This window comes from Dermochelys coriacea, chromosome 1 (assembly GCF_009764565.3).
Source record: "Dermochelys coriacea isolate rDerCor1 chromosome 1, rDerCor1.pri.v4, whole genome shotgun sequence".
In the NCBI taxonomy this organism is placed as follows: domain Eukaryota; kingdom Metazoa; phylum Chordata; order Testudines; family Dermochelyidae; genus Dermochelys; species Dermochelys coriacea.
In genome coordinates, this window is record NC_050068.2 from 240,902,042 (window position 1) to 240,921,020 (window position 18,979).

Consider the following 18,979-nt stretch of genomic DNA (forward strand, 5'->3'; position numbering starts at 1 on the left):
CCCCTTCTTCTGCCCCTCACCATAGCCTCACTGCGGTTGGGGGGATTGGGCTGCCCTTTGCCCAGTGTGGGGCAGGAGAGGTGACTGCAGACGGGTGGGGGGCGGGCAGAGTGTCACAACACTCACCCAAGCCCCAGCTGCTCAGCTCCAGGAAGCCCCCTCGCCTCCCCTGTGGTGGGGGGGCTCTGCCATCACATGTGGCCTCCTCCCCTGCTGCAGCCTGCTGCCCCTCACCATAGCCTCACAGGGAATGGGGCTGCCCAGAGTGGTGGCTGTGGGCAGGGTGGCATGGATCACACGGTCAGACACTCACCAAGCCCCAGCAGCTGCTCAGGTGAGGTCCAGACTGTCTCCCGGAAGCCCCCTCAGCGTCATCTCCTGGTGGGTGCAAGGAGTGGGGAGGGCTGCCAATCATGTGTGAGCCTTCTCCCCCTGCAGGTGCAACAGTCTCCTAAGCCTGCCGCCGGCGCCACTCTTGTGTTGTAGGCGGCAGCAGCATGGGAGGGGCAGGGCAGCCACCCGCTTGAGGCAGGGACGCTCCAGGTCCCGGGGGAGGCACTTGGGCGCGGCAGGTGAGGGATGCTCAGGTGGAGGCACGCGGGTGCAGCAGACAGGGCCCAACTACGAACATTGGTGGAGCCAAGCCCCCCGGTCCTGAATATTCCTGGAGCCCGGGCACCACGGACCCATACCACTCACTGCCCTGGTCACCAACTGTAGAAGCAGCACTGGGGGAGAGGCTCTTACAGTACCCCTTAAGACAGGTGACTCCAGTTTCTCCAAGATGAGGAGATCCTCATGGCAAAGGAATCCAGAGGGTGCTGGTAGGCTATGATAGCAAATGGTAGGAGCCTGAGACGGTAATGGTGATTGATGTAGGACTGGGGATGCTGCATGCAATACCAGAAAGGCAGACGAGATGACCTCTCTGTGCTCAGAGAGTGTTTATATCTCATGGAGGGCAGTCCTGGACAGGGAGCCAGGGGTCGGTCTGGCTGATCTCGATATTTCCAAGAGCATGTCTGTTCCAAAGCCCTTGAGATAGTCTTACAGTCCCTGGTTTTAGATGCACCTCAGTGACTAGAGGCATCAGACAGTACCAAAGCAGGTCTCTCTTGGTACTATGTAACTGAAGACCTCCTATCGAGATGACTTCTTAGGTGATACCAAGGTTTTGGTACCAGTGTCAGCTGCAGACTCAGTTGTATCCGTTATGGGAGGTGAGGTCTCCGGGTAGTTGGCCGTAAGAAGTGACTTTCCCTATAGGATACTCTCAAAAAAAGGGGTGAGGGACTTTTGTCTTTTAGAGGGCTTCATCTCTGAAACCTCCTCTGGAGCTCTGGAAGTCAACTGTGCAGTGTTAGCGATTGAGGCTGATGTATAGTGGGGGAGAAACAGACCCTACCAGAGCTAAGGAATGTTTCAAGAGGAGCTTCAGCCTAGCCTCTCTATCCTTGCAGGACCTGCCCTTAAATCCAGTGCATACTTTACACTTGGATGGGACGTGAAATTCTCCGAGACACCAGAGAGAGCTAGGGAGCCCCTCGCTAGAGGGAAGAGACCTGTGGTGGGTCTGGCAGGGCTCAGTCTTAGGCATAATCTGGGGAAGTGCCATAGGCCACAACAGGTGATGCAAGAAATTCAGGGGCAGAAAGAAATGGGGGAGGGGAGGAGGCAAGCACAAATTGTGCTCTAAGAGAACAAGAGAAACTAAAAAATAAAAACTAGCTAAGTAAATAAAATAAACAAGAAAATGTGAAAGGCAGGAAGATGATGCAAACAGCAGACACCACAAATGTTCCGTCTCAAGCTGCAGATGGTTGGGAAAGAACTGGAGCAGCCGCAGGTCTGTCCCCATGTATGTCCTTGCCTGGGAACACAAGGCACTGCTTTGCACAGGCACAGATCCTGCTATTTATAATCTCTGGTCAAAAGTGTACAGATGCACACACGTGCTACAATGGAGAACGCACATACTTGAAGAACTGTAGCATTATAAGGTAAGGTTGCATCAACTGAAACAAACAGGGGGAGAGGGAGAAATCCACCAAACAATCACAGACCTTCCAAAATTTCTTCATCAAGGTGTTTTAGCTCCTCCTCAATTTCTGTCTTAAGCTTCTCTAGAACCTCTTTCTCCAAAGCTTGTGGTATTACAGACTGCTGGGGCCCTGAAACAAACCAGAGAAGTTGGTCAAAAGGTGCACTATCTGCCAGGAGAGTTTAATGGTGGCTGATATAAAAATGTAAAAGTGAAAAGAATCTAGAATTTAGTTGCACAAAACAGAGTTCAACTTCCCACAGCAACATGAAGTCTGACCTCTTTTTACGTACATTACAATGGAGCTTTATTACATGATCAATGTATAATCCATGTAACAGTCTGCATTCCACATGCAGAATACTCTATTTAGTTAAAATAAGAATATGTAAAAAATGTTTAACAAATTAATTAGTAAACAACTAAAAGGAAGGCCACAAACAGCAAATAGTGAACACTATTTTAAATCCAAAAATGAACTAAGAGTAGTTTTCAAAACCATCATAATCATAAACCAGAGGACGCAAATAAGAAATATGCAAATAAATAGTCAGTCAAAACCCTATCAAACTACACCAAATCAAAGCGAACAGCATCAGAAGTTACAACATTTATCTAGTCACATCCGTCTCCTCTAAATACAGAGAATAAATATAATTTGATATTTTGAACACTAAATTTTGCAAAACTACATACACAAAAAATCCAAGGAAGCTATCAACCAACAAAAGGCATCTCATTCTCCAGATACTGAAGAATCCCAAACTCTCTATTAGGCAGCCCTTTTATTTTTTGAGCTTTATGGTCTCCTGTTCATATAGGGTCTACAGGTCACAACAGATCATCTAATGCAAAGCTTCCAAAGTCTTGTTCTAGATATTCTAACAACTAAACCAAATTATTTCAGACATGTCAACAACACTTGTCTTCATTCATAATGGAATTATATCCCAGGTGTTAGACTTATGATCTGGAAAAATCTAAACAGGTGAAAACACATTGAACATTCAAGGCTTTCAGAAACTGCTAATTGGATTTTAATCTAACTGCCTGGAAAGAGTTCACCTCTGGGCTGAGACAGAGCCCACAAAAATGCTGCTTAAGTAGCTGCTCTTTGGGAAAAGGTACAAGCCACAAAGAACAGGTGCTTAGAAAGAACGTGCCACATTGAACTCTCAACACCTAGCCAACCTTTTTTCCTTCCCTTTCCCCCATTCTCAACACTTTTCTTCTGGCTCCTTCCCAGAAACTTTCTAACAAGCCTTTATATTCCCATGTCCTAATGATCTCTGTTCCATCTAAGTACTGTCATTTTCCCCTGAGCTCATTAAGCCAACCGTCTACTCTTGTTTTCTCTACTTCTTTTCCTCCAGTTCTCTAAAATGTACTCCAGTCCGGTCTACATCCATTAACTCAAAAAACTGCTGACTCAAAAACTGCTCAATAAGTAAACTCTTCCAGGCCAACTCTTAATTGTTTATCAGTCCTCATTTGTTCTAATCTCTGTTTCCTTCAACAGTGTCAATAACTTTTCTCCACAAACTAGGCTTCTATGATTACATTCTCCTGGTTCTTATCTCTCCTTACTACCTTCAGCATTCCATTAGAGGCTCCACTCTGTCCCTCCAGGTTTCATCTTTGTCCCCTCCATAGTAATTCTATTCATGACTATTGTTTCCCACATTTCAGATATTTTAAAAAGCCTAGTAATATTCATTAGCATTGCTTCCAGTGACATCTGTATTTGAAAAGTGAGCTGGAAGTGTTTACCTAAATCAATCCAGCTGAGCCTGGGTAGGAACTTCAGAATTGTTTATATACACGCTATTCTCCAGTTGTAGCTACCTGTGTGAAGCGCACTCACACCAACTGAATGGATGAGTCAGCTGTAACTGTTTATAGTTCCTGATGTGAACAGTTCAAAAATGCAGCAGATGGCCAGTCCCATTTCATTTTTCTCAGCCCCACAATTATCTCCACCTCTCAAACTATTTTACTTAGCTTCCCAAGTTCCTCTCAAACACTTTCGCTCTCACCCTGAACCATAAATTCAAGAAAAGAGCTCTTCCTTATTTTGGATCATGAGCAGCCACACACTAATGCTTTATCAAGTCCCTCAATATCCCCTCTTGGAATGGCTGAAGTACCACTTCACAATCAAGACCAACCAGTACATACACATACAGCCTCCTGTTTTAACATATGCCTCACCCTGCCCTGCTTGAAAGGAAGGCAGCAGCCTTTGTAGACAACGACCCGTTCTCATGTGACTAACGTGATGCTGATTGCACATGACAAGCTGTCATACTTGATAACAAGTCAAGTGGAAAATGTGAGCAAGAGAAATCCCACTGCTGCCAGCATACAAAAGAATTGTTTTGATAACTGATGCTGCAGTGTCAATGGTTTCCATCTCATCAACACCCTCAACTTTACAGCAGCAGATTCCAACAATACAAAACCATTTAGCAGTTCCAGAGCATTTAAAAAAAAAAAAAAAAAAAAAAAAATCTATCCCTCTGGCTCAGTGACTCTACAGGGAGCAAACACTGCAAAGATCAACAGACTCTAGCTCCCTGCAGTTCCATTCTCTTGATCCCCATCAATATAAAGAAACATGCCCAAGTTCAGAGAACAGTTCAATGCAATATGAAGGTTCTTAAAAGAGAAATACCCCCTTCAAATAGTTTTCAAAGCTGTTCAAAAGTAACCAGAAGAAAAAGACTGCAGTATCAGCTTCTGGGAAAATGGAAGCATCCTATGTTGATCTCAAGAGACACCCCATGGCCAACCCGGAAGTGGCACTGATAAGGGCAAACTTAGCTTTCCAAGGATAAAAGGACAGGTCGCCCAATGCAGGACCTTTATTGGCAAGTGGATCCTGTAGGGCCCCTCACTTCCCCACAGGCCAAAAGCACAAAGAACACAGTAATTTGTATCACAGCATTCCAGTTTGCACAAGTTAATCATAGGTGCGTGTGATGAATGTGCAAGTTTTTGTTAATAGATTTATGATCCACATGTGTATCTCAATTTATGTATTATAGACAGAGAGTGTAGAAGAGAATGAGACATGCCCAAGTGTCACATATTCTCTCTGGGATGAGACCAGATACTTTAACAAGCACTGGCTGGAATCACACATCAGAATGGAGAATGGGACAATGGGAGCCCCAACAACTAACATCATCACTTAATGACGAGAAAGTCAAAGCAGGACAGAGTGGATATCAAAAAATTGGATTTTTTTATTTAAATTGGATTTTTTTTGATAAAGTGTTTTTTGAGGAAAAAACCTATTTAAAGATAGATTTAATTAAGATATATTATAACTCAAAGATATCTCATCATGGAATAGGGATTATCAATTCTAATTCTATAGTATGAGACAGGATATTCATGTAATGTTTAAAAAAGTTTTGTAAATGAGTTCCAATAGTTCATGGATTAGGGACCCAATCTTATGGGGTTCTAGGGGCTTCTGCATAGATTATTTAGGTTAATCTTTCTATCTACCCAATGGGACTCAGTGCTCAGTCGAGAAGATACCATCAGAGATGCTTGGTTTTGTAGTTCTCAAACTGTGGATTTGTGCCTCCAGAGATAACACGCTTGTTAACAGCAAAAATGTTTTAAATAAATAAATAGGTAGAGGTGAGAAATAACAGACCTTAACCCTACTGTCCCTCTGCAAATTTGTGTACACAGAGTCAATCCCTTACCTCTCTCTAAAAGTGCAAAGTTTCAAAAAGTTCAGTGAATAGAAGATTGTTGGAGGCGGAATAGATCTAGACAAGGAGAAGAAGTCTAGAGATAAATGTGAGAAAGGAGGGACAGGCAGTAGAAACCAAAGTGAAACTGTTTGAGCAGCATATGCCAGAAGTCTTGAGGTCTTTCTGAGTGCAGCCTTCATTGATTTGAGATCTACCATACCATTCTCTCACTAGAAGGGAAAACCTATAATGGAAGCAGGCTGTAAAAGAGACGTAGTTTGGGAATATTTTAATGAAGTTCCTCTACCTGTGGATAAGACAGGTGTGTGTGCAAAATGCAAACAGTGCAACAAAGAAATGCTAGGCCTGGTTGCCCAAATGAAACAACATCATGAGAAGTGTTCCTTCTCAGGAGGAAGCTGCATTGAAGATGAGGAAAGGAACATGTCTGAACATGCAGGATCTTCAGGTTGGTAAACTTTTTTATTTCATATTTTTCTTAAGGACTGCCTTTCTTCCTTCTGGACTATTCTTGAATTCTCATGTTTGAGCAAAAAATATAGTACCGTAGAGTAAAAACTATCATTTTAGATGCAGTTGTGATAACAAATAAATGGCTGAAATAGGCAGATCCACCTTTTACAATTTCCCCTTTAAAGTAGTACTGAGTGTCAGTGAATGCAATGAGTAATATTAAATGAGCAGTATGGTAATAATAATTAAATAACTGCATAGACTTATTTTGTTAAGGAAAATTCATCCTCAACATACAGGATTCTGAAGACTCTCCACCTTCAATATCACCATCATTTTCTATAGTTTCAGAGTTATCTGCTAATGATAGTGTTTCAGTCACATCATGTGTCACACATAGCCACAGTATAACACCTGTAGCAAAAATAAAAAAAATCTCCATCATCCAGAAACAACAATAGATAAGTTTGTGATAAGAACCAGCAGATTATAAAAAGAGATAATTGATGAAAAAATTGCCCTTTTTGTTTATGCAACAAACTCTCCTTTCCGTATGATTGAGAACCCACACTTCATTAACATGGTTCAGTCATTAAGATCAAGATACAGTCCACCCAACAGAGCAGATGTTGCAGGCAAATTGCTGGATAAAGTGTATGAAAGAGAAATTGAGCAGTGTGCAAAAGGTCTAGAGTGTGAAATTGTTAACCTGATTCTTGATGGGTGGAGCAATGTCCACAATGATCCTGTTATATATGCTTGTATGACAAAAGAAGAAGGGAATGTCTTCCTTACAGAAACAATTGATATATCAGGAAATGCACACACAGCAGAATACTTACAAGAAGTAGCAGTAAAAGCTATAACAAACTGTGAAAAAAATTAAATGTCTAGCACGCAGCTTGGTCACAGACAATGCTGCAAATGTATCCAAGATGAGAAGAAATTTAGAAGAGTGTCCCAAACTAACAACATACAGTTGCAGTGCTCATTTGATGCACTTCCTTGCCAAAGACTTCAGTGTTCCAGAAATAAAGGCTAATGTTGTTGAAATTGCAAAATACTTCCCTAACACCCACTTTGCAGCAGCTGCTCTGAAAAAAGTGGGAGGAACCAACCTAAGACGTGCAATGGAACTCAGTAGTGGACTGTTTTGAGCACTATATCAAGAAATGGCCTAATGTGATGACAGTGTGAACAAAATCGTGAAAAAATAGATGGCACTGTCACAGTCAAAGTTCTCAACATTGAGCTTAAGAGAAATATTCAACACATGCTGAGTACCCTGAAGCGTATTTCTGTAGCCTTGAACAAAACGCAGGAAAACAGCTGTTTTATTGCTGACGCTGGTGAAATTTGGAAGGAACTGAGTGAGATCTTAAAAAGAGAAATCGGCAATGATAGAGTTAAATTACAAGCATTAAAAAAACAAATGGGACAAGCACTATCTTCAGATCACTTTCTTGCAAATATTCTCAATACTCGGTACCAAGGTTAAACCTTAACTGCTGAAGAAGAGAAGCTGGCTATGACATGGACATCCAGCAATCATCCCTCCATAATGCCAACTATAATAAACTTCAGAGCTAAGGGTGAACCATTCAAAAAATAGATGTTTGCTGATGATGTTTTAAAGAAAGTCACACCAGTGAACTGGTGGAAGTCACTTAAGCCCTTGGATTCAGAGACTGTTGAAGTGATCATCTCACTTAACAGCAGTAGCTTCTTTTGCCAGTGTAGAAAGAATATGTTCTTCCTTTGGACTAATTCATTCCAAATTGAGAAATCTTTTGGGACCTGAAAAAGCAGGAAAGCTTGTTTTTCTTTTCCAGATAATGAACGAATAGGAAAATGAAGGTGACAACGACCGAGTTAGCTGCAAAAGCCAATATTTTAAGTTTCTCATTTTGACCTGCCTGACAGTCGATTTAATTTTTTTTTTAAATTTCAGTTAACTATTTTAGTTAAAAAATTTTAACAAAAACAAACCTGATTTTAAAAAACTTGAATGTTTAACTAAATTCAAAAATTCATATGCTTGTTTTGTTAAAATATTAGATGTTTGTTGTTGAAGAAAAAAATCCAGAATACATAATAATGTTGTTTTAGTTAAATAAAACAATTTAAATGTCTGTCTGGTGATGTTCTCCTCCTAACAGAGCATGGCAAGAAAATCCTCCAATTATTAATGATTAACCTGTTGAATTGCAGACAGTTCTCCTCCCAATGACTTCAAAATATCTGCTTCAATTACCTTTGGTAAATGAAATAGCCAGACAATCATTCATTTTCTGATATAGCTGTAAAACTAATCTGAAAAGTTTTCAAAATAAATCACTTTAAAAATGTACAGTGTGTACCTTCTAAAAAGGAAACCTACATCTATCTCTGAGTTGCGAAGAATATGTATTAAGGTTATAACAACCAACAAGAATGCACTTTTACGTAGAAATCCATGATTTAATCAAGTCTTCCTAAGTAGAGATTTAAATCAAATCCACCCTGAAACAGGGTGATTGTGTGAACAGAGAGGCCATAGCAAAGACAAAACGATAGCATGTACAGACCGTCTTAAGGCTGCTGCTGAGAACTCAGGAGTAGAGCTGAGCAAATTCATTTTTTCAATTTGATTGCAATTCTGAAAAATAAAAACAAATTGTTTTGGGTTGAACCAAAAACATTTTTTTTTTCAGTGAACTGAAAAAGTCAAATAATATCAGGTTGAGGAGGAGCAGTTTCCTTCTAATCTTTCGATCAGTGGTTAGAGTACTCTCCTGGGACACAGGAAACCCAGTGTCACTTCCCTGCTCTGCCTGATTTACAGAAGGGACTTGAACTTGGGTCTCCCACAATGCAGGAGAGTGTCCTAGCCATTGGGATAATCTGATAAAGGGCTTTCTCACTCTATTGTTGAGAGACCAAAGTTCATATCCCCGCTCCAATTACTATTGATTATTTATAAAATGTGGAATAGCTTCAACAGGACAGATTGAGATAGACCCACAACAGATATCCCATCTTGGGGCTATCACTTCTGCCTAAGGAATCTGATTTGAACCTGGTTTTTACCATGCTAACCTAAGGACTTCCAGACACTGTATTCCAGTTGACTAATAAATGCTACCTTGCTTTGAAAAGGCCTCTGGGTATTGCTGCAAAAAAATTACTGAGTACACAGCTCCCTAATAAGACAAAGTTTTCAGGAGTCTGATTTCATTTGGGCTATAGCAAGGCACGGTATGAAACAGGGATGCTGGAGCTCAAAGACTCATTCAAGAAATCTTTGAGGTCATATGGTCTCCCCTTGTGAGGAGTGTGGATGCTTGAAGTCTGGCACATCAAAGGGGATACTCCCAGGAGACTGTTTAAAGACTTCCCTCTTGTTGCTGTAGTAGATGTCAGCATGGACATGTCTGAAACAGAACTGGCCATATCAGTTTCCTTCTTCAAGATCAGTAGGCTAAAGTTGATGTAACTGCTGCTTTTTAAGCCAAAGCAACAGCAACCACACAGTCAACACTTCCTAAATAATGCACAAATGGCTCTATACTCCATAAAATAAAAGGTATGTCAAGATAAGTGTTAGTTATATTCAATGAGCTGCCAAAATCTTAACAATGGGTTCCCTCCTCACCCCACGAGGGAGTTGTTGCCCACCCCCGTCCCCTGGGACTCCTGCCCCATACAACCCACCATGTTCCTTGACGCCCCCACCCCCAGACCCCTGTCCCATCCACCCCCCTCCCCTGTCCCCTGACTGCCAGAACTGGGCAGGAGGGTCTCATGGGCCACCGTAGTGGGTGCCCACCCTGCCCCGCCCCAAGAGCCAGAGGCACCTGCCAGGGGCCAGGTGGGGAGTCCCTGAGGTGCTTACCTGGGGCAGCTCCCAGGAAGCATCTGGCAGGTCCCTCTGGCTCCTAGGGGCGGTGGAGTGCAGCTGGCGAGGGAGCAGGGAGAGCGGCTGCTCCCCCACTGATCACATCAAAAGTGGCACCTTAGGCGCTGACTCCCTGGGTGATCCGGGGCTGGAGCACCTACTGGGAAAATTGCCCACGAGCAGCTCCCTACCCCACACACCTCACTTCCCCCTCCTCCACTGAACATGCTGCCCCACTCTGCTTCTCCGATCCCCCACCCCGGCTTCCCATGAATCAGCTGTTCGGCAGGAAGTCTGGGAGGGCCGAGAAGCAGGCGGTGGCTTCCCGCTCAGGCCAAGGGTGGCGGAGGTGAGCTGGGGCGGGGAGCAGTTCCCCTGCACCCCCCTCCCGGGTTACCTGCTGCGGTGCGGGTGGCCCTCCTCACGCCCCGGCTCACCTCCACCTCCCTGGGCCTGAGCGGGAAGCCGTGGACTGCCTCTCAGCCTGCGCCAGCTTCCCACACGAACAGCTGATTCAAGGGAAGCCTGGGGGGGTCGGGGGGGCGCGGAGAAGCAGAGAAGATTCGCGGTGCCTTCAGGGAGGAGGCGGAGCAGAGGTGAGCTGGGGCTGGGGGGGGAAGCTGCTGGTAAGTGCTCTGCACACACCAAATTTTCCCCTTGGGTGCTCCAAGGCTGGAGCACCCATGGAGTCAGTGCTTAAGGTGCCACTTTTGGCCAGTTAAATTTAGAAGCCCTTTTAGAACCAGTTGTCCCTCGTGGAACAACCAGTTCTAAAAGGGCTTCTAAATTTAACAACCGGTTCTAGCGAACCACTGCGAACCGGCTCCAGCTCACCACTGGTTATATTAAATGTTTCCCCTAGAAAGACCTGACAATACTACAAGCAACTTTACAGTTACTGAGACTAAGATTAAGTGATAGCCAACATACATCAACAAAATGATAGAATCCTCACATTCTCAAGAACTGTGGTGTTCAACCACAAACAGCTAAAGATTCAAAGTGGTCACATGGAGCTGCAGAGTACCACAAAATCAGACCCTGATGCTGTACTGCAGCATGGGTGACAAGATATTGTATCAATGTATACTGTCATACAGACTTAATGACATGAAAATGCAAAATCATCATTCCCTGTATTCCTTCACTCTGAAGAGTGGAAGTTCTCACTCCTTACCATTGGGGGATCCCAAGCAACTCCCTTCCATTTGCATTTAGTGGCTCTCATACCACACATAATATAAATAATAATCATAATGATCAAGCAGATGGAATGCCATACATTTGTACTGTATGAGCTGCCTGTTAAGCAACAAGAAATGGAAAACGGTTACAAGCACAGAAAGCAGTAAAGGAGATACCAAGAGTGAGATAAGAAAAGAAGAGGATGGAGAGGAGATATGAAGGTAGCATGTGATTATGTAGGGCCTTAAAAGTGAGAAAATGGAGCTTGAATTATATATAAGAAACTGATGACAAGCAATGGGATTCCAAACAGGTAAAAAGGAAAATAACATCGGCAGAGCAGGAGAGGAAGTTGACTTTCACAGTGGCATATAAACAGATAGGAAGGTGGGGATGTGGAGAAAAAAGCATGAATGGCAGCAAGAAAGTTCGAGTAATGATGGCAAGAGATTACCAGTGTTTGTCTGTTTGCTGAAGGAAAGGAGGTGGGTTTAAAGCAATGGGGGTGAAAAGAACAAATTTTGAAAGTATTGCTGTCCTAGAACAACAAAGAGCAAGTCTGAGACAACATTCCTCTGCAGCGTAAGCAAACCTGTCTATGTTCTCTAAATAGCAGACTTGTTAGCTAGTTATCTTTGCTCAGAAGCTCTGTGTTCTCCTAACTTTGGATGTCAGTTGAATACAAAAACTTGTAATGACATTTTGCTCTTAATTCAGTTTCAGTATTGATCTTTAATTAAATGCTTAAATGATCCATTTCCTCCCCACTTTTAAACAACTCGGATCTGTTTATGCAAACATAGAAAATAAGTGAGTTACAGAAAAATACCGATTCCTCTTGGAATCTTGTGTTCTAGTAATGAAAATGTCTATTTCAAATAGTGGCTTTGTTCTTACCCAATGTGCGTTTATTGAAACAAAATGTAGTTATCACAGATTAGGAAATGGCATGGTCACACCTCCTGTGATAGTCAAATAACCCATGCTTTCCCACAAAAAGCTTTATGAAACAGATAAATCGTAGGTGCGACAATGCATGGGTGTCTTGGTACTCAGGTGCCTGTTCCTTGACAGAGCAGGAGATGAAATTACAACAGAAATTACACCGACACCCAAATACAAACAGATAATATTTTTTGTTTTTAATAAACTAATTGTACAGATTGAAGTATGAACTTAGTGCCACAGAGATATTCGCAATTTTCAAAAATACTTTGACACTACATCCTTGATTGCTCTACTTTTTGCAAAGCCTGACAGATAACCTCCGTAATTCTGATTCAGTACTTGTGTATTTCTGTATGCTAGTTAAAGGAAAAAAAGTTTTAAGGATTTCCCTCCCCTAGTAACTTGATTTGAATATGTGCTGAAATACATGAGCTACTAGCATCAGAGACATTAAAAATGGGCAATCCTGAATCATAACAAAGAATTTAACAAAAATACTGGCTGGCCAATTGCAGTCCATGTTCTCAGTTCTCATGAATGCAGGTCAAACTGTATTAAGGATAGACAAATGTCAGACAATATTCAGAGAGTACTTGGAATCATCCATAATTGCAGATTTAAACAAGATCCAATTCCTTTGTTATCACTTGATGCAGAGAAAACTTTTGATGGAGTGGAACTTTCTGTTTCAAGTCTAGCCCCAAAGAGACATTACTGGCCCCCAGTTCCTTACGTGGATAACTGTTCTTAAACCAGCCCCAAGGCAGCTGAACAAGATAATGGGGTTAAATCTCTCATTTGAATTACACAGAGGAACAACTAGGCTGCGTTATGCATTGTCTCCTTTACCTTTACCACTGGCCATGGAGCCTTCTGCACAGAGGATAAGGAACAATGACTACCACAGGAATAAAACTGACAGGAACACATCAGAAAGTAGCTTTATATACAGATGTAGTATTTTTATCTAAACAAAATATGACCCTAAAATTAGTATCTGAACAAATCCATGACTTTGGGAAAGCATCTGGATTTAAAGTAAATTATGCTAAATCAAATGCTAACTATAAATTTGCCAGATTCTGAGAAGTCATTCCACCAGAAGTCATTTGGGTGCAAATGGGCAACAAATTCTATAAAATACCTGGGAACTCAAATCTCAAACAACCTAGAAGAGCTCTATGATTTAAATGTCAAATCACTACTTCAGAAAATAAAAACAGATTTGGAGAGGTGGGGAAGTATGGAATTTCTTGATTGGGAAGAAAAGCCTCAGTCAAAATAAATATTTTGCCAAGAATATCTTTCTTGTTTCAGAATCTTTCTGTAATCATTCCAGACTAAAACCCTAGCAGGAACACACAGAGGATGTTGTTAGAATTTATACAGAATAAGAAAAAACCAAGGGTGCAAATACTTTGTACAGACACATTAAACAGAGCTGATTGACTAGCTGTTCAAAATATTCTATGGTACTATCAAGCCAGCCAGCTCAAAGTAGAAGTAGACTGATGGGAGATTTAACCCAGCCAAACACTGGGTCTTTATTCAACAAGAAAACTGTATCTGTGCAACATTGCTAGGCTACCTCGGATTAATAAAAAAAAAATAAATAAATAAATAAAAAATCACACCCTCCAGAAATTATTACACATTCTTTAGCAAAGGATAATCTATAGGTTTGGTATAGAACTACAGATGAGAAATTATTTTTCCTCACCAATGTCATGCATTGCAAAAAATCCAGATCTTAACCAAATTAATGAACCAGAGAGCTTTAAAGACTGGGAGAGCCATGGAATACAAAGAAACTTTTCTAAGTTATTTAGAGATCAAAACTAACTTTAACCTGCCCACTCTCCATACCAGTGCTTTCAAGTTAGGCATTGTTTCTCAGCTTTCTAGAAAAGCTGTTTTATACAGAAAAGTAACTTTAATAGAAGCAGTGAAGTCTGGTCAATTAGGAAACAAAAACATAACTAACTAATATCAATTTTTACAGACAACTTTCTGCACAAAAAAAATGTCTATAGACGACATGATGGGAAAAGGATCTGGACAGACAAATTACTCCTGAGGAATGGGTTCTGATCTGGAAAAGAGGACCAGAAACCTCAGTCTGTGGCACAATAAAAGAAAAAGTCTAAGATACTGCCTTAATGGTACCTCATACCAGTGAAGGTAAAAAAAAATATACTATATAAAGATTGAATGGGGATAAACGTTGGAGAAACTGTGGTGAAAGAGGAGATTTTATGTATATATGGTGCATATGTCCAGTCATTAGAGAGTACTGGGATGAAATTCATAACCAAATACCACAAGCTGTGGGATATTTCTTACTAAATGATCCTTTGGTAATCCTGCTGTGGCTTTCTAATGGAAATGGCCACACAAAAGGAAATCAATCTCATCTGCTAATAGCTGCTATGCTACCGATAGCCTCTCACTGGAAAAAGAAAAAAGTCCAACTCTAACAGAATAGTTCAAAACAACAGGAGAGAGTTATTATGGAAAAATTAATGAACCAATTACATACGGAGCAAAAGAAACAGACTAGATATTTAAATATTTGGTTACCATTTACTGAAAAAAGTCAAAGTACATTCACCTGCAAGAAACTCCAGCATGTCCAATTTTTTTGAATATTAATATTTGATATTTCTGGTCTGCTAAGTGTGTGTAATCAGAGATTTCACTTAAAAAAAATCAACCTGTCATAGATGATGTAATGATGCTCACTCTAATATAGTACCACCCTGTCAAATCTGATGACTACAGTTCTACATAATTTCTCTTTAAACAAATGCTCACTATTGTACTGGTTATTGTTTTGTTTCTGATATTTACATGGCAAGGATTTGTAAACCTGTTAATACTTCCTAAATAAATAACTGGTAAAAAAAAAAAAGGGGACAACCCACCAAAACATACAAGATATTTATATATAATTTATGGTTATTTGTTGAATGTTTGGCACTAAAGAATAAGGGAAGACATAGTAATTGGCCTATGCAATTTATAATCTACATTAGAGGAGTACACTGTTCAAGCTCTGATTATTTCCCCTATTCTTTCCTCTTCCCCAGATGGTAGGTTAACAGTGAAAGTCTTCGTGGAAGAATTATTTTAAAAAATAAGGTATCTGAAGGAAGAGAGGGTAGTCCTTTAATATACAAGTGGGGAGAATGGTCCAAATACTAGTACTAGAGGTAAACAGGCTCCCTGCATTATTTGCTATAACTTCTGTTGTCTTGCTATACAGTTCAGAACAGTTCTACTTACCAGAAAAGAACAAAATACAATTTAAAAAAACATAATTCAGTTCCATAATGATGTCAGATTGTTAACCCTGAAAACTAAAATTATATCCACAAAGCAAGAGAAATAGTCTATGGCAGTCGTGGCTTCCTTTAGACTGCACCCACCTCCAGTATGCCTAAGATCTGCTCTGGAGGAATTGCTTCCATGATCCATGCAGTGCTTGACTTCTCTAACCTGGTCTACACTAGCATTTTGCTGGAAGTATCCCACCACCATACTACTGCTGACTGCAGCTACAGTGGAAGCACTAATATAAACCGGGCACAAGTGTGTATACCACACTATTGTCTAAACCCACTGCAAGCAAGGTTAGAATTCAGACAGTGATTTAAAAAAGCCTGATACCTGTTTAACCCAGCCCCAGTGGATAAAGCACGAGTGGGAGATTGCCCAAAAAATATGACGGCAGAAAAAGCCTCAGGAGTGGCAACAAGCATGACACCCAGAATACATCTTCTGAGGAATCACAGAATCATATCAGGGTTGGACGGGACCTCAGGATGTCATCTAGTCCAACCCCCTGCTCAAAGCAGGACCAATCCCCAACTAAATCATCCCAGCCAGGGCTTTGTCAAGCCTGACCTTAAAAACTTCTAAGGAAGGACCACCACCTCACTAGGTAACGCATTCCAGTGTTTCACCACCCTCCTAGTTAAAAAGTTTTTCCTAATATCCAACCTAAACCTTCCCCACTGCAACTCGAGACCATTACTCCTTGTTCTGTCATCTGCTACCACTGAAAACAGTCTAGATCCATCGTCTTTGGAACCCCCTTTCAGGTAGTTGAAAGCAGCTATCAAATCCTCCCTCATTCTTCTCTTCCGCAGACTAAACAATCCCAGTTCCCTCAGCCTCTCCTCACAAGTCACGTGTTCCAACCCCCTAATCATTTTTGTTGCCCTCCGCTAGACGTTTTCCAATTTTTCCACATCCTTCTTGTAGTGTGGGGCCCAAAACTGAACACAGTACTCCAGATGAGGCCTCACCAATGTCGAATAGAGGAGAACGATCACATCCCTCGATCTGCTGGCAATGCCCCTACTTATACATCCCAAAATGTCATTGGCCTTCTTGGCAACAACAGCACACTGTTGACTCATATCCAGCTTCTCGTCCACTGTAACCCCTAGGTCCTTTTCTGCAGAACTGCTGCCTAGCCATTCGGTCCCTAGTCTGTAGCGGTGCATGGGATTCTTCCGTCTTAAGTGCAGGACTCTAAACTTATCTTTGTTGAACTTCATCAGATTTCTTTTGGCCCAATCCTCTAATTTGTCTAGGTCCCTCTGTATCCTATCCCTACCCTTCAGTGTATCTACCTCTCCTCCCAGTTTAGTGTCATCTGCAAACTTGCTGAGAGTGCAATCCACACCATCCTCCAGATCATTTATGAAGATATTGAACAAAACAGGCCCGAGGACTGACCCTTGGGGCACTCCACTTGATACCGGCTGCCAACTAGACATGGAGCCATTGATCACTACCCATTGAGCCCAACAATCTAGCTAAATTTCTATCCACCTTATAGTCCATTCATCCAGCCCATACTACTTTAACTTGCTGGCAAGAATATTGTGGGAGACAGTGTCAAAAAGCTTTGCTAAAGTCAAGGAACAATACTGAGCTATACTGAGACCACCTATTTGTTTCATATATGACAAACAACACTGTGATAATAAATTTTAGTCACTATGGACTCAGCTGAAATTAAACCAGTGACCTAGATGTGAACTGCTTTGTTTCTATCTCCAGATCTTCATGTTATTTTAAAAATGAACATATAAGGTGAGATACACATGTCTAGCTGCCGCTTTTTGCACTTTTTACATACATGCAAGACAGAGTTCTCAATTCTACAGTTAATTGATAAAGCAGCCACACATGTAAATACAATGTTACCTGGAGTCAAGGGAGGATGTTGCTCTTGTGGCTTCTCCTGTGACAAGAGCCCCAGGTAGCTGAGAACAACATATTTTGTTTCATAGTGAAATCCTACAGGCACAGCAGTAGAGGACGCCATTGGATTGACTTGCAATGCTCCACAGAGTTAATGGTGCACGTAGTTTTTCTTCTGGCTAAGGGGGTAAGACTGAAAGAGAGAAGATTATTTTTTTTTTTTTTGTAAAGAAGAGCAGAAATCCATACTCCCTATTACAGTAAGTGCAATCACACCCCAGGATTCTGCTGAAGACTCTTAAGAGTTTCCATCTCAATACCCTATGGCGAATTTGCTTTAGGGTGAAGCTTTGCCTAACAACGCCTCAGTCCAAGACAACTTTTCTTTCCTTTCTTTTCCACTCCAGTATCATTCAAAAATATATGGCTGGATTAAAATGGAAAAGGGGATGGTGGGCACTCTCTTACATGCCTCAGACTGGAGAAACTTTTGTTTATAAAGGAACACAGTTAACTGGAAAACTAAACTTAATAGAGTTAAAAACAAGTTTGTTTCTACGCATACGTGAATTTGCCTTACATTTTTGTGGCTTTCTAATCACTTGCCATACAAAGTAGGAAATCACAAATTTCCTATTTTCATAAATGTTTTTCTCTTCCCCTGTTGCTGCATGACAGACCAGCATAAACAGAGAAAACTGATTATAGTGGAACGGCAAATCTGGGAACCTACAAAGTGCTGTTAAGTGCAGAAAAACTACCAGAAAGATTTTTCTCTCTAATCTCTCATTTATAGTAATCTTTGTTTATGCTTTTAACAATAGATAAATTTTCAAATTGTGGTTTTTAAGCCAATAGTATACCTCTAAATTTAAAACTGTATAGTTTGCTACTGCTTAGTTAGGGCCTTTACATAGGGTTTGAGAAGTTTACTTTCCAATAACTAATAAGATAGTTTCACTTTGCTGTCTTGTCTCACACATTAGTTAGAAACTGACAGAACCTTGGCCTGTTTCACTGCTGCCTGTAATGAAGCCATGAAGTTCACCGGATTTGTGAATTTCATGTTGCAGCTGCAATGTTTCCTTTGGATACAATATCAGGAAACTGTGGGGGAGTAAGGGTGGAGAGAGAGAGCCCTCCTCTCCCTAATCCTTACTTCCCAGGGAACAGCTGAATTTTTTGTTGTTTCTGCTGCTTCTCATAAGATTCCAGCACTGGTGCTGCTCGCAACTTATTGCATAATTGAACTGACAGTGGTCATCTGTCATTCACTTTAGTGTTCCAACAGCAGTACCACATGGTTAACAGAGGAAAGGAATTCTACATCCTTTACAGATGTCTCCCTCTGCAGGTGTGAGGGTATCTCCCTGACTAGCAGCAGGTTATGAGAGTGAATTTCTCAGCCAGGCACTATCTCTCGATGAAACAGAGATCCAAATATCTTCAATATAAACACCTGGCTGATCAACTTTTCCATTCCGACTACTTTTATGTATTTTACTTTATAAATGTTCAAATGAG

The 18,979-nt window shown here is 41.3% G+C and overlaps 1 protein-coding gene across 4 annotated transcripts in view; it reads right to left on the reverse strand.

Annotated features, from left to right (window-relative positions):
* BCL2L13 (BCL2 like 13) overlaps positions 1–18,979 on the reverse strand; it is a 79,375-nt gene that overhangs the window by 52,433 nt on the left and 7,963 nt on the right. For 2 of the 4 annotated variants that reach the window (XM_043517613.1, XM_038412111.2), the window contains exons 2-3: positions 17,459–17,648; positions 2,064–2,171 (exon numbers count right to left, since the gene is read on the reverse strand). In XM_043517613.1, coding sequence (XP_043373548.1) covers positions 2,064–2,171; positions 17,459–17,579 — 229 coding nt within the window. In that variant the 5' untranslated portion in view covers positions 17,580–17,648. The remainder of the gene's footprint in view (positions 1–2,063; positions 2,172–17,458; positions 17,649–18,979) is intronic. The other 2 variants (XM_043517623.1, XM_038412103.2) reach the window with 1 other exon arrangement.